Source organism: Lathamus discolor, chromosome 2 (genome assembly GCF_037157495.1).
Source record: "Lathamus discolor isolate bLatDis1 chromosome 2, bLatDis1.hap1, whole genome shotgun sequence".
NCBI lineage: Eukaryota > Metazoa > Chordata > Aves > Psittaciformes > Psittacidae > Lathamus > Lathamus discolor.
This window is the reverse complement of record NC_088885.1, coordinates 126,915,310-126,929,955: the sequence shown is the minus strand read 5'-3', so window position 1 is coordinate 126,929,955 and position 14,646 is coordinate 126,915,310. Positions and strand designations below refer to the sequence as shown.

Below are 14,646 nucleotides of genomic sequence, written 5' to 3'. Positions count from 1 at the left end.
TGGATGCAACACCTGGTTCTGGTGGTTCTTAAACTGCTGATTACCATAAACCATGAAAACACAGACGGGAAGTCATCCTCTGTGCCTCCTGTTGCTTTTCGTAAGCATCTGCCCCGACTGCTACCTGACCTTTGGTAGGGCTGTTCTTATCACATTAAGTAAACTGTTAGTTCTCCCAGTCACAAATGTTTCCCTTAAAGACCCAGCAGGAATGACTCAGTTAAAGTCACTTTAGATATTAACCCTTTGAAACACTTTGTGCTGCTTCTTTCTATACTCTGGCTACAGCCCTCCTATGCTGCTCCAAACTGACAGCAAAACAAACTCTACAAGAAAACTTTATACTGTAAAGTAAACGTTGAGGAGTTCATTGTCGGTAACTCAGATAGCTGTCTTCAAGCTCTGCGGCCGGAGGCCAGCCCTGCTGCCGGGGCAGTACAGCTTTTCTCCTAGGGCACTAGGAAGAGCCTGACTTCGCCGCTCCGGTTTTGCATCGCATTTACTGATTCCAATTTGTCGCACGGTGGGCAACATCTCCAGGGACCGCTGCTTCTGCCAGGCACCCTCGAAAACCCTGCCAGCGGCCGCCGCAGCCCCCCGCCGGCCCCCCCGCCAGGGTCTAGCCTCTGAGGGGACCGGCAGGGACCTGCCCTTCGTGGGGTGCCCGCCCCGGCGGCAAGCGGCTCCCCCTCCGGACGCTTTGCCCGCCTTCTGCCGCCTCGGCCGTTGCGGCGGGGTGGCGAGGCGCGGCCTCGGCACCGGCAGTCACTCGGTCTCTCGCCTCGCAGGTCTCCGGAGCGGGCGGGGCGGACGCTGCTCGGAGCCGGGCGGGCGGGCGCCATGAAGCGCTCTCTGCTGCGGCTCTGCCAGTCGCGGGAGAAGGCGGCTGTGTCCAGCTCCTACCAGGGCGTCGTCTGCGAGGCGGATGCTGCCTCCGTCGCCTCGCAGGATGTCTTCAAGGTGCGTGCGGAGGGGCGCGGGGCTGGTGTGAGGGGGCAGGCTCGAGGAGCCGAGCTCCTGAGGCACCCAGGCAGGCGTGGGACGAGGTGATGCCTAACACCGGGGTTCGTGTGAGGGCGGTGGGACAGGGAGGGTTGAAGGTGGAGTGAGATGTGCGAGGGTGAGGTGGGGCTCTGGGGGTAGCTGCGCAGGTTGTGTCCCAGACGCCCTTTCCTCCAGGAGACCCTTTCCCCTCGCTCAACAGCGGAGCACTGGGGGAAGAGCTGTGAGGCGTGGGAGACAGGCTGGGAGCCACCCTGGCCGTGGGGCATGAAGGCACGGGAGCTCTGGCTTTGTGTGGAAGAGTCAGGACCGGGGGTATCCAGAACACGGGAGGGGAGCAGGAAAACGAGGGTGTGGAGTGGTGAGCGGAGGTGGCTGCTGTGGGGCTCACATCCCCCTGGGTACAGCTCCCCAGAAAGAGCCCTTAGAGGATGGTCCGGAAGTCATGATGGGAATGAATAGTCTATCTAGCAAAAACGTCCCGAAAGGAAAGTTTAGAAGCACTGGAACAGTTATGAAGGAAAAGAGAACCAGCAGCACAACCTGCAAATGAGAAATTGTTGCCAGGAAGGATATAACATCTTTCCTTTTCCATAGAGAACAGGCTAAGAAGTGATGTATTTATATTGCAGATAGGGCGACCGAGACCAAACATTAAGGAAACCTTTTTTATGGGTAAGAATAATAAAGCAAAAGAAGAGGTTGCTTATTGGATGGATGACTTGGGTAACTTTGGAGATTTTTTTAAAGCAAACTAAACAAATTTGACAAAGTATGTGGATGGGTTTAAAGACCTCTCAGGGACGTTTTCAGTCATAATGTTTGTTAGCTGTAGCCCTGAGGAACACCTCTTGTCACGCCAGTGGATGATTTGCTGCTACAGAGCTTTTCAGATGAAAGCCAAAGCCAAAGAAGCTGTTGCTGTTTAAAGTAGCTTGCTTTGGTGCTTTGAACCAACCAAAGTACTGGGAACACCTAACTGATTTCTTTCTTTCCTATTTTGTTAATGAAGCACTGCAATATTGGCTGAAAAATCTTATTTTTGTTGATAGAAATTATCAGTGTGCCCTATTTCAGCCACACTGTGTCTTACATTGACAAAAAATTCCGATGTAAAGAGTGGTGAAATGCGGTCAAAATCAATAGAAAGATTTGGAATTTGTTACCATTAAACTTAAGTTAGGAAGTTAGAAGGAATGAAAGATAGTAGGCTCTGTAATATGGTTTTCTTAAGTAGCTTTTTGATGTGTATAAAATGTATAGGTATTTGTGTATGTAATTGACATCTTATTTTTATGACAGTTGAGTCATCTTAAGTACCCTTTCCACAATGATATTGCCTGTTTTCTATTAGCTTTCTCTGATTGCCCTTCTGAAGGAGATGCTACCCCTGTATTTGGCCCCAGTGTTCTAAATCTTTAACACATTTGTAACATTATTGACATTACTGAGTTTAATGGGACTATCAAACTGAAGGAAGTTAAACATGTGCTAAATGTATGAATGAGCTGCTCCATAATGTATGCTTGTTTAATGACAGCAAAAACTGTTGAGTCTTTGTGGTTCAGGGGAGCAAAGTTTTCCTTTTCTTTTGCAGATGAGGAGGGAACAGTGATTTTAAGGGATTTCCTTTTTTTTACCCTTTGCTTGCTTACCTATCTTTGAGAAGTTTTACAGTACTTTTGATACCTGTTTTTATCTTTTTTCCCCCTCCCAAGTTTGTTGAATTGTTTTTCCTTTTTATTCCCTCTTAACTTTTTAATACTTGTTTTTATATTCCTGCCCATTCTACTGCAGTCACTTCCCCCCCCCCCACTTCTTTTCATATACAAGTATAGATTTTGAAACACTAACAAAAATATTCAGAGATCTTCATAAAGTAAGAATCAGCGGCGTTCTATAGTTGGTTTAGGTTGCAAAGCACACTACCCAGGGAGGTATTAGGGTATCAGTGAGCTGAGCTGTCAGAGGGCGTTTTATTGTATTATATTGTGAAGACTCGGGGTTGTTTCAGACTGAGATAATAGCCCATGGGATGCCCTTAGGATACTGCAGAAATTGAAGAATTTAGTGGTTACCCTGTCATAAAGAACAACAAAGAAACCCAGTGGCTGAACTTGACAGTCCAGGACATAATATTAGCCTCTGTAGAAAAACCTAGACAAAGAATTTATCAAGTTTATTATTTTTTCCTCTCTGTTGAATTCATTTGATGTGGTCATACCTGGAGAGAGTATAAAACAGTAAGTTATACATTTGCTTGTTTGAGATTTATTGTAGTGGAGGCAGAATCTTGAACTCACCACAGAAGATAAAATTATGTATTCAAGAGAATTTCAATCTTTTGTTTATTTTGTGCTGTTTCTCATCTGGGCCAGGCTTTGCAGTCAGTTAAGTCAGTCTGAGTTTCACTGTTGGTTCAGTGTGATCAGGATTTGTATACTTCTGTATGAAACTAAACACCTGGGAGAGAATTATTGATGGTAACATGCATACTGTAACACCTTATAGCATTGCTAACATCTTGCCTATTAGAAGAATGTGAAAATTAGACTATTTTTGTCCAATATAGGTTATTTCAGATGGAAGTGCCTGTAGGCTACGGAGCTTCATTAAGAAGAATCGTTCTGGGCTTACCAAAGTGGATGAATTAAATGCCACCCCACTGCATCATGCTGCAGAAGGAGGACAAATAGAATTAATGCAGTTGATCATAGATGATTCTTCCTGTGAAGGTAACACATGTTTTATGAATTGTTTTATTTAGCAGAATAAAAAAGTTCAACAATCAAAATGTTAAACCAACTGAAGCAGAACTAAAATTAGGTGTTTCACCCCTCCCATCTCTCTAACCAATACTATGTATTCAGAACAGTATTTAATCCATTTAATGCAATGCACTGTGTGACGTGCAATCTTTCCCTTTTTCTCTTCAAAGAGATATAGTAGTAACACAGAGCTAAACCTCCATTGAAGACACTACTATTTTTGTTTTCAGTGCAATTGGAACATTTGATGGTTTTGCTTTGGTTTTGTTTTATTTTTCTCTCCTTTGACCTAGTATTAAATGTGATGGATTCGTCCGGAAATACCCCACTGCACTGGGCCACAAAGAAAAACCAGGTTGAAAGTGTTAGTTTGCTTCTGAGCAGAGGAGCCAATCCAAACATTCTCAACTCCAATATGATGGCACCTCTGCATATGGCTGTACAGTCCCTGCATAATGAAATTGTTAAGGTAAGTCCAAAGTCCACATAGACTTGATAAGTGGCTCGACACTGGCTGCGTGCAGACTTGAAGACCTTGTTTATATATGCTGTATCTCCTCATATGCTTTGTTTAGAAAGCAGGATGTGTAACATATGATGCTTATTGAAATGTTAGTATCTTTAGCACAGCAAATAAAAAGTGACTTACTGATCTATATAAATACTGATATTTGCACTGTGATAGTAGTTGTTATATTTTATGGAGAATTCTTTTCAAGTTTTCCAGTTTGTCCTTTTAATTTACCAAAGACAAGGAATGTTCTTTAAATAGGTTCTTTTAGCATCAGAATTTTGTGTAGGCATGTGTCATTTCAAATATTTATGTTCTGATTTATTTTATTTTTTTACAATTGAGTAGGGAGTCATACAAGTATCAATATTTACTTGAAAGTAGTATACTCTTTTAATGAAAAACAGATTAAAATTAGTCAGAAAACACACTTCTTAAAAACAACATTTCAATAATAATTTGAATAATAGCAGAACTCAAGCTGCAATTAAAAATCACAAAAATATTTTGTGAAGACATTACTAAGGTGTCCGTTTTGAACCTTCTAAAATAGCAACAGCATTGAGATTTTAAGCAGCATATCTTTATCACCATTTGTCCAAGTGCAATGAGAATATTTTTACTCCATATGCAGCATTTGGATAGAATTTTAGAATTTGTAAAGCTCTTGTATTTAATAGGCGAATACAACTTTAACACTACATCACTTGCTTTTCCCTTTAAAGTTGTATCTTTTTCTAGTTCGTTCAAACAAAAGAAAGAAAAACATATCCCTGTATTCAAGACTTAAAATCCTTCAGAAATTTTCAGTGCTAAAATATGTCACTGTCTTCACATCCTTTACAAAATCTGTATTTATTATGAGTTAAGAACAAGAAAATCTGAAATACAATGACATTTTTAAGATAAGCTTTATATCAAGGTCTGGGTTTAGGTTATTTTTAGCTCTGCTTTTGACTGAATATGTACTCTCATTTTTTCCCCACTCTGTTGTTTATTCAGGCTAATTCTCCTTTGGTTTCTATTGTTAAATGGACTGAGAATGATTAAAATGTGCCAGTTCCTCCTGTACAGAAAAATTAATTGGAATTACTGAAAGACGATTAAGTAAATATGTAGGCAGAGGAATAAATATGTATGGTCATTATCATTTTCAGATCCTTTGCTTCTCAAAAAATGCTAGAAGCAGTCACAGAGGTACTTGGTGATGCTCATAGCTTAGTGACAGCTGTTAATGTAGGGACTGAAGCAGGGTTCCTGTCTTCAAGCCCTGTCTCCCTTGATCTTACATAACTGTCCAACAGATGAATAAGGGAACAGCATCCACAACATTGCCACTTTCCAGAGAATGCAGAATATTACAAGACATTGTAATGAACTTGGGTTGAAAATCCCTACCTGCAATTTGCTACAGAAAATACTTTCTCCCAGCACTGGGGAAGTTGTTAAATAAAACTTTGAGAAACTCTGCAACATTGCTGCTGGTCTATCTGCTGTAAAGAATTTTACTTTGCTTTGTCTGTTCTCACCTGCATTTTTCACCTGTGTATTTTTTCATTCTCCTGCATTTTGTCTCTCTTTTGTGTCTATGTGCTGTGGGCTGTTGCCATGAAAAAAACAAACCCAAGTTGCAAGAGTGCTATGGGTGATAAACAACAAAAATAATGAAGTAGGCATTTGTTGTTGTGATTGGCTTATGTTTGACTGAATGTTTTCTTAAACATTTAGATTTTAGTCCAGCATAGCAGTACAGATGTTAATTTGGAAGGTGAAGCAGGGAACACACCTATAACTGTAGCATGTTACAAGGATAATCCTGAAGCACTGACACTCCTGGTAGGTATAACTATACATCATCTTTTATTGTGAGTCTATTTCCCTTGATGCAGTGTTACTCTGCTTATACAGTGATCTGTCTGTTCAGTGGAGGAAGGTTAATCATGGACCTAGTATTCAACTTACCTTGCACAGGATACTAAGAGACTTTACTCTTTAGCAGCTTATATATCTGCATATATATATCATAGAAATCTATCTGAATGACAAACTTAAGAAAAACTTAACTGATTTTGAAGGTCATGAGAACACAAAATGAATCACATATATGTACAGATGTATGGATATAACATGCAAAAGATGTTTGTATATAAGCTTCACAATGCTTATACAACGTAAAAAAAGGAGACAGCTACCCAGGAGAATATATCTGTAATAATATGTTCATTAGTCAGAATCTTCTGTATGTCATTAAGCTATATCCAAGCATTATTTTTCAGATTGAAAATGGAGGGAAAATATGTAAACCGAACAAAACAGGATGCATGCCTATCCACGCAGCTGCATTTTCAGGTGCAAAAACGTGTATGGAAATTCTCTTAAAAAAAGGTAAATTATGTTGCTCCCAAGCAGTCAGTAAGGGCCATAATTTATAGTAGCATTACCAATTGACTGCTTTAATTCTCAAAGAACTATGAAAACAAACACTTATAACTGTGATTAAACTCAGAAAAAATTAAGGCAATTATTCCTATGGGCTTGTGACTTTTGTAGCATTGCAGCAGCAGCTTAGCTGCTTTCCTAAATGCATGTCCATCCATTGTTTAATGATAGATGTGAAAGGTTCATATTTTGAGGGGGAAGAACATTATTCTACAGTTAATGTGCTTTTTTTGAAAGCCTTTATTATCTTCTGTTATCTCATTCTTGCTTAAAAAAAATCCATTTATTTTCATCTCTCAGGTGAAGAATTGGGTCACTCTGCTAAAACCCACATCAATTTTACCAATAATGGAAAGTGCAGTCCACTTCATTTGGCAGTTCAAAGTGGGGACCTTGAAATGATTAAAATGTGCATTGAATTTGGAGCCCAAATTGATCTAAAACAGGTAAAACCTGGAGTGGAGAAAAATATAAATTTGGTAAACCCTAGGAATTTCTAAATCTCTGAGTGGTATGAAAAAAAGATTAAAAGATAATCATTGCTCGTTGTCTCCTTCAATGCAAAACCTAGGGAGCAGCAAAGGAAAACAAGCCCCCGGTGCAAATCATGCAAAATGCCAGATTTCATTACACAGATTGCATAGGATGTTGTGAGTATGAAAAGTTTTTATAGGTTCAAAGTGCATTTGTTCAGATCCATAAAACAAAAGTCAGTCCTCAGCTACAAGCTCAGGTGTGCTGCATCCCAACTAGAAGGAAGTGCAGCAGGAGGGCCAGGAGACGACCTTGGATGGATAAGGAGCGGCAGAGGAAAATTTGAAGGAAAAAAGAGGCTTATAAAAGGTGAAAGCAAGAACAGGCGGCCTGGGAAGAATACAGGGATGTTGTCCGGGAAGCTAGGGACCAGTTAGGAAAGCTAAGGCCCAGTTAGAATTAAACTTAGCGAGGGATGTGAAAGACAACAGGAAGGGATTCTATAGGTACGTAGTAAATAAAAGACAGACTAGGAACAATGTAGGCCCCTTCTGGAAGCTCTCAGGAGAACTGGCTACCCTGCATTTGGAGAACGCTGAGGTTCTCAATGACTTCTTTGCCTCGGTCTTCGCTGGCGAAGGCTCTGACCAGAGCACCCAAGTCTTGGAAGGCAGACACAGGGACTGTGAGAATGAAGACCCCAGGCCCACTATAGGAGAGGATCTGATTCGAGACCATCTTAAGAACCTGAATGTACCCAAGTCCATGGGACCTGATGAAATCCATCCGCGGGTCCTGAAGGAGCTGGCGAATGAAGTTGCTAAGCCACTGGCCATCATGTTTGAAAAATCATGGCAGTAGGGTGAAGTTCCCAACGACTGGTAAAAGGGAAATATAACCCCCATTTTCAAGAAGGGGAAAATGGATGACCCAGGGAATTACAGACCAGTCAGTCTCACCTCTGTGTCTGGCAAAATCTTGGAGCAGATTCTCCTGGAAGGCATGCTAAGGCGCCTGAGAAACAAGAAGGTGCTTGGTGACAGCCAGCGTGGCTTCACTAAGGGAAAATCCTGCCTGACCAATTTGGTGGCCTTCTATAATGGGGCTACGGAACCGATGGACAGGGGTAGAGCATTTGATGTCATCTACCTGGACTTGTGCAAAGTGTTCAACGCTGTCCCATGTGACATCCTTGTCTCTAAATTGGAGAGACATCAATTTGATGGATGGACCATTTGGTGGATAAAGAATTGGCTGGATGGCCACGTGCAAAGAGTTGTGGTCAGTGGCTCCACGTCCGGCTGGAGACCAGTAACGAGTGGCGTCCTTCAGGGATTGGTGTTGGTACCGGTCTTTTTCAACATCTTCATTGATGACATGGACAGTGGGATTGAGTGCGCCCTCAGCAAGTTTGCCAATGACACCAAGCTGTGTGGTTCGGTTGATACGCTGGAGGGAAGGAATGCCATCCAGAGGGACCTTGACATGCTTGGAAGGTGGGTTGATGCCAACCTTATGAAGTTCAGCCATGCCAAGTGCAAGGTCCTACACCTGGGTTGGAGCAATCCCAGGCACAGCTACAGGTTGGGCAGAGAAGAGATTCAGAGCAGCCCTGCGGAGGACTTGGGAGTGTTGGTCAGTGAGAAAATGAACATGAGCTGGCTTCAGTGTGTGCTCGCAGCCCAGAAAGCCAACCATATCCAGGGCTGTATCAACCAGCAGGTTGAATGAGGTGATCCTGCCCCTCTACTCTGCTCTCGTGAGACCTCACTTGGAGTATTGTGTGCAGTTCTGGTGTCCTCAACATAAAATGGACATGGAACTGTTCAACAAGTCCAGAGGAGGGCCATGAGGATGATCAGGGGACTGGAGCACCTTCCGTATGAAGACAGGCTGAGAAAGTTGGGGCTGTTCAGCCTGGAGAAGAGAAGGCTGCCTTGGAAGGCAGCCTTCCAGTACCTGAAGGGGGCCTACAAGGATGCTGGAGAGGGGCTCTTCACTAGGGACTGTAGTGATAGGACAAGGGGTAATGGGTTAAAGCTTAAACAGGGCAAGTTTAGATTGGATATAAGGAAGAAATTCTTTCCTGTTAGGGTGGTGAGGCACTGGAATGGGTTGCCCAGGGCATTTATGAATGCTCCATCCCTGGCAGTGTTCAAGGCCAGGTTGAACATACCTGTGAGTAGCATGGTTTAGTGTGAGGTGTCCCTGCCCATGGCAGGGGGGTTGGAACTAGATGATCTTAAGGTCCTTTCCAACCCTAACTGTTCTATGATTCTGTGATTCATACACAGAGTCTGGGAGAGCACTCTGGAGAATGATACATACTTCTTCAGAAACTCTTCTTTACTTTGAAACTGCTATTATTCCTTCCCAGAAATGAGATCCTCAGTCTGATTCTTTCTCATCATTCTTGTTCACCCTCGCCCTTTCCCTGGCCTTTACATTTTCTTCTTTGTAAGGAAGCACAAATTCATGTTAATACTGCTGCTACTGTTGTACTGTTGGTGTAATAGCCTGTGCCCAGATTTAGGATAAATAGACATTTTGAAAATGTCTGTCATTAGTCAAATTGTTTTCAGGGCCAAAAGCAAAAGCAGCTCATGACAGTGAGGATGGCTAAACATGGTTTTGCCGCCTTCTATTGGTTTGATTCAGTGAACACACAGATTTTGAGAAGGTAATTTATGCTGCTGATTTTGTGATGGGTAAAACTGTTTTGAGAATGCTCATTCTACAATGCTGGCATTATAGAAAAGCCAGTTCCAATGCATTCACTGAAATGTTGCTGTTTTAAAAAGGAGAAAGTCAAAACCCTCAGGCGTGTATCAAAGCTAGTCTGTATCATTTAGTATTGAAATCATGTTTTGGCAAATATGGCTCTAATAATTTATTTATTGCGTAATTTTGTGACTGTCTAGCTTTTAATAGTTTAGTATCATATTAGACCAAGTTATTTTTAACCTGAAAAATAATTATTTAAGAATGACTTCTAAGAAAGATTCCATTTAAGGAAGTCAATAACATTTTAAAATAACACATTTTCTGTATTACATTCTTTTTTTTTTGGTTATTCATTTGTACTGATCTACCTGTGTTTTGCTGTAGTTTTCCTTTCCACCTAAAGGTCGTGGTATGTCTGTTTATTAATTCAACTACAAAAGATTGCTAGGAGTGTAATTATCTCATATCTTAAAATCTTTTCAGAGTTCCACTACTTCAGTTACAGACTAAAGTTTCATTACTTGCATAGAAATTTAGGCATTTGCAAATTATGACTCCTGGGCTAGATCACTAGAGTGTTTAATAGATTGGAGGTTAGGTGTTTGGGGTTTGAATATTCAAGTGTTATTTTCCCATTTACAGAATGAAAAATGCACAGCACTTCATTTTGCTGCCACTCAAGGAGCAACTGAGATTGTAAAGTTAATGATGTCATCCTATGCTGGTGAGGAATCCATTATTGACGCTGTGGATGGGAATAAGGAAACTCTGCTGCACAGGTAGGAGGCTACCAATCTGCCAGACTTCACTATAAATTGTGACCCATGATATTACTATTCTCAGCATCCGATTATATGTTACGTAGTATACTTTGAAACATCCTCTCACATGGGGGATAGGTTTAATACAATATGAAAGAGTCAGTAATTTGGTCAGAATCTTAATGATTTTGATGCTGATATCAAAATCAGAACAGTTCAAGTTACTTTGGAACCATGTCAAGGAATGGTCACTAACAGTTTGTATTAAAAATTTACTCCACTAAAATAGTAGGTGAACAAGTTAATGGAATTTTTAACAGCTTCTGAGGTACTGGAGCAAATGCCCTCATGTAACAGGGTTATATTCTCCAGAAAATAAATAAAGAATAATATAAACAGTTTAAAAATATATATATTTTTTGTTAATTTTTTTACCCCTGAATATATGACTATTATACCAGTAGTAGTTGTAGTCTGGTATATGTATATAGTACATATGTACATATGTACATAGTCATATACCCTAGGACTATTAAGTTGCAGATGACATTTGAATATGTAATAATTCTTTAGACTTCTAGTTTTTCACAGTCCCTTTGAAACCAGAGCACTAGACTGTGGAGAAATGCCCTCAGTCTTCTGCAGTGGAAAGGCGCTTAGTTAAATGTGCTGGCTACCAGCTCTTTGGAAGATAGTATATTTCCCCTATTTCTTTTTGCAAGAAAGGTATGTCTCACTGCATTTAAGTGTAATAATTTTACAATGTTATTCTATGTGTCGTTTTACAATATGAAATAATTGGTATAGAGACAGTTGAGATAATTGTTCTTTGGACACAGTATATGGTGGAATGATTTGAAGATAATTGAAGAAATTACACGGGGAGTGTGTTGTAAAGTTTTGGGTACAGTTGGAAATGCTACTGTGATAGAACATGACTGAAGACAAAGTGATAACAGAATGCCAAAGAAAATTGTATAGACACAACACTACTTAATAGATAACTGGCTGTCATATCCATGAAAATGATTGTCCTTGGAAAAAGCTTGAAAAGAGAATAACATTCTTTTAATCTCTATATCTGTGAAACAGGGGGGGAAAATTATCAAGAATAATCATAAAGGTAGAAAGTCACCCAAATTTCTCAGAATATAAATAAATTGAGTAGGAATATTAACTTGTTGAGAAGTGAGGGAGCAGTGCATCATAGGCAGAACTTAATCGTTTCACAGACTTACTGTTACGTTTCCATCTAAATATTTTATAAAATTATTTTGCTTTTTCTTCAGTCGCCTTGGAATTTATTTTAAGAGTGTGTGAAGCATTCAGTATTTATGCCTGGCTGGTAGAGGGGTCTGCTACAGATAATGGAGGCATCTCTACTTGTTTGGAACCACGACATGGTTTTCAAAATGCATTTTTTGAGTAATCAGTTCGAACTATAGTGCACCTAGGGTTATTACCTCTTATAGTGCTAAGGGAACTGTTATCTTTGAGATACAGCACAACCTTGGAAATGTCCTTCTATGTTGCTTGTTGAATCAAAATATTTAATAGAGATCTGACTTCTGAAAACAGTTAGACTGTTATACCTGAGCTATACTTCCTGCTTTCACCATTTTTTTGCTGTAATATATTATTCAGTGTCTTATTGTAGAATAAAATCTGAGAATTTTTTATGTGTATAGACAGCTTTAAAATCTTTTAGTAAATAATTGTCACCATGATTTATATCAATATATTATATTTTTGCATATTTTTTCAGGTAAACTTGCCCTCCACAGTCAGAATGTTTAGACATTGCCATTTTAACCCGACTCTAGCATTATTACACAAAATGCACAGGAAGTCTTTTTTGAAGACTGGGTCAGTGGAATGGATTGAGGCTGTAGATCTGCCTGGAACAAACTGAGTCTGAAGTTTATAGAATTTCATATTGACATTGTGTGGTACAGCAAAAGACCTGACATATGAAATGGCTGGATTTGTTAAAAAACTGGTAAAATACCTGTTGACCCACCAATGAGGTCTTTGTTTCCCACAGTGACTTTTCATTGTGTTAGCTGAACAGAACTTAGTTTAAAAATGAGCTGCATGATAAAAAGCAAATCAACTTAGTAAAATGAATTAGGTAATAAAGGATCTCACTGTCTTTTAGTTTGAAATGTATTTCTTTGAAAATATTAGAAAATGCACGAATGGAGAATAATGCTGCCTTTTGGCTTGAAACTTCATTGTCCCTTCTAATGTTACCATATTTTTGCATTTTTCCCTACAGGACAGCATTGTTTGATCATTATGAACTGGCAGAGTATTTGATTTCAATGGTAAATATTTAATCAATTAACATATTTATAGAGATTATTGCTAGCTATTACTACAGGTCTGGATAGAGAAATTCATAAAGGAAAATGTGTTCTCAGGTGTAGGTTATTTAGATATATGTAATTTCATAATGCATAATTGACAGTTGCAATACAATGGTAGTTGTGACTCATTAACATTCTACAGCTAAAGAGGATTAAAAACTTGTGTCTTTTATTGCCATTTTACTTATTCAGAAAGGTTTCATAAACATCTTTTATCAAATATGACAATCTGGTTTAGTCATCCTCACTTTTAGAATGTGAAATGTGGAATATATGCTAAATATTTCATCTGATTTTCCCAGCAAGAAATCCTTTATTAAAGTATGCAAAAAGATTAAAAGATTAATATATAGAAAGATTTAAAGGTTGTCCCGGAATCATATAGCCATCTATTGAAGTTTGTGCATGATCTAGAAGTAATTTTTACTCTGTGTAGTTTGGTTATATTTCTCCACTGAATAATTATGAGGGAGAAAGAAGAAATGTAACTAGGAATACTACTGGCTATGATCTAAGTGTCCATTTGTAGCAATTAAACAAAGACTCATAATCATTATATACCCCACTCTGCTAAGGAAATTTTCAGAAATTATTAGACTTTCATTTTATTTATATTTAGGTATTTTTACTTTATTTCATGACAATTGTATAAAGACAAATTCTCTTCTACATGCAGTTCTGTTTTTCTCAGAAGCTCCATTGTAGGGATTGTATTTAGTCAGAACTAGATATTATGCTTATTTTTAATTCAAATGTGAAATGGTGAGGTTTGATGGCTTAAACTTGTCTGACAAAACAACCTCTCTGAAGAAGTTATTACCTGAGAAATACAGGCAAAAGCATAAGGTATCACCTATGCTGTGGTGTACATGAGAGTGATAAAGAAAAGGTGGAGCAATGTTACTACTGAAAAGGAATAGCAAATTTCAGTTCAGAATAGCTTTCTGGTTTTAATAAAGAACAGCATTCATTTATTTTCTACATTAAATATCCACTTTTTGTGCACATTAGCTTTAAATGATTACTTCCTTTATCTTACCTTTGGTACTTGTCATGTCTGAAAATAAAAGCCATTGTAAACAGATACAGTGTTACATCTAGCTCTTCTAGACAGAAAAGATTATCTATGGTAAGCAGAATTGTCCAGGCACACTATGTATGCTATTTACATTTAAATTACACCAGTTCTTTGTAAGTTACAGGTCAGTGTGCTACACAAGAAAAAGCAGAGAATCAAACTACAGATAATATTTTGCAAAACCTTATAGCTTTAAAGAAATGCTACTTACAAATTGGTTTGCACATTGAGCATTTTAAGCTCAATGACTTCGGCAATAATGTCAAAAGTGGCCATTGTCACATTTGACAGATGCACAGTATCTGATTTGTGCATGCAAAGGTGATTAAAGACTATGTTGTTAACTGGTAGTTGCAGCCCTGTATTCACTGAAATGAATGAGACCCTTGGCTAAAAAAGGTCCTTGTTTCTTTGATGAATAAGAACATTTTTAAGAGGTTGTCTGACCCTGTAGAAAGGTAACTGGGGAAAGGGTCCTCCGTGTGTTACTCTCAAACATTTCATCAGCATACATTGGAAG

General features: G+C 39.3%; 1 protein-coding gene across 1 annotated transcript in view; it reads left to right on the top strand.

The window, feature by feature from the left end:
• The first annotated feature begins 814 nt into the window (after positions 1–814).
• The window catches only part of TRPA1 (transient receptor potential cation channel subfamily A member 1), a 36,002-nt gene continuing 22,170 nt past the window's right edge, over positions 815–14,646 (top strand). The window contains exons 1-8 of the mRNA XM_065669398.1: positions 815–960; positions 3,575–3,737; positions 4,064–4,239; positions 6,010–6,117; positions 6,558–6,666; positions 7,021–7,166; positions 10,561–10,697; positions 12,958–13,006. Coding sequence (XP_065525470.1) covers positions 841–960; positions 3,575–3,737; positions 4,064–4,239; positions 6,010–6,117; positions 6,558–6,666; positions 7,021–7,166; positions 10,561–10,697; positions 12,958–13,006 — 1,008 coding nt within the window. The 5' untranslated portion in view covers positions 815–840. The remainder of the gene's footprint in view (positions 961–3,574; positions 3,738–4,063; positions 4,240–6,009; positions 6,118–6,557; positions 6,667–7,020; positions 7,167–10,560; positions 10,698–12,957; positions 13,007–14,646) is intronic.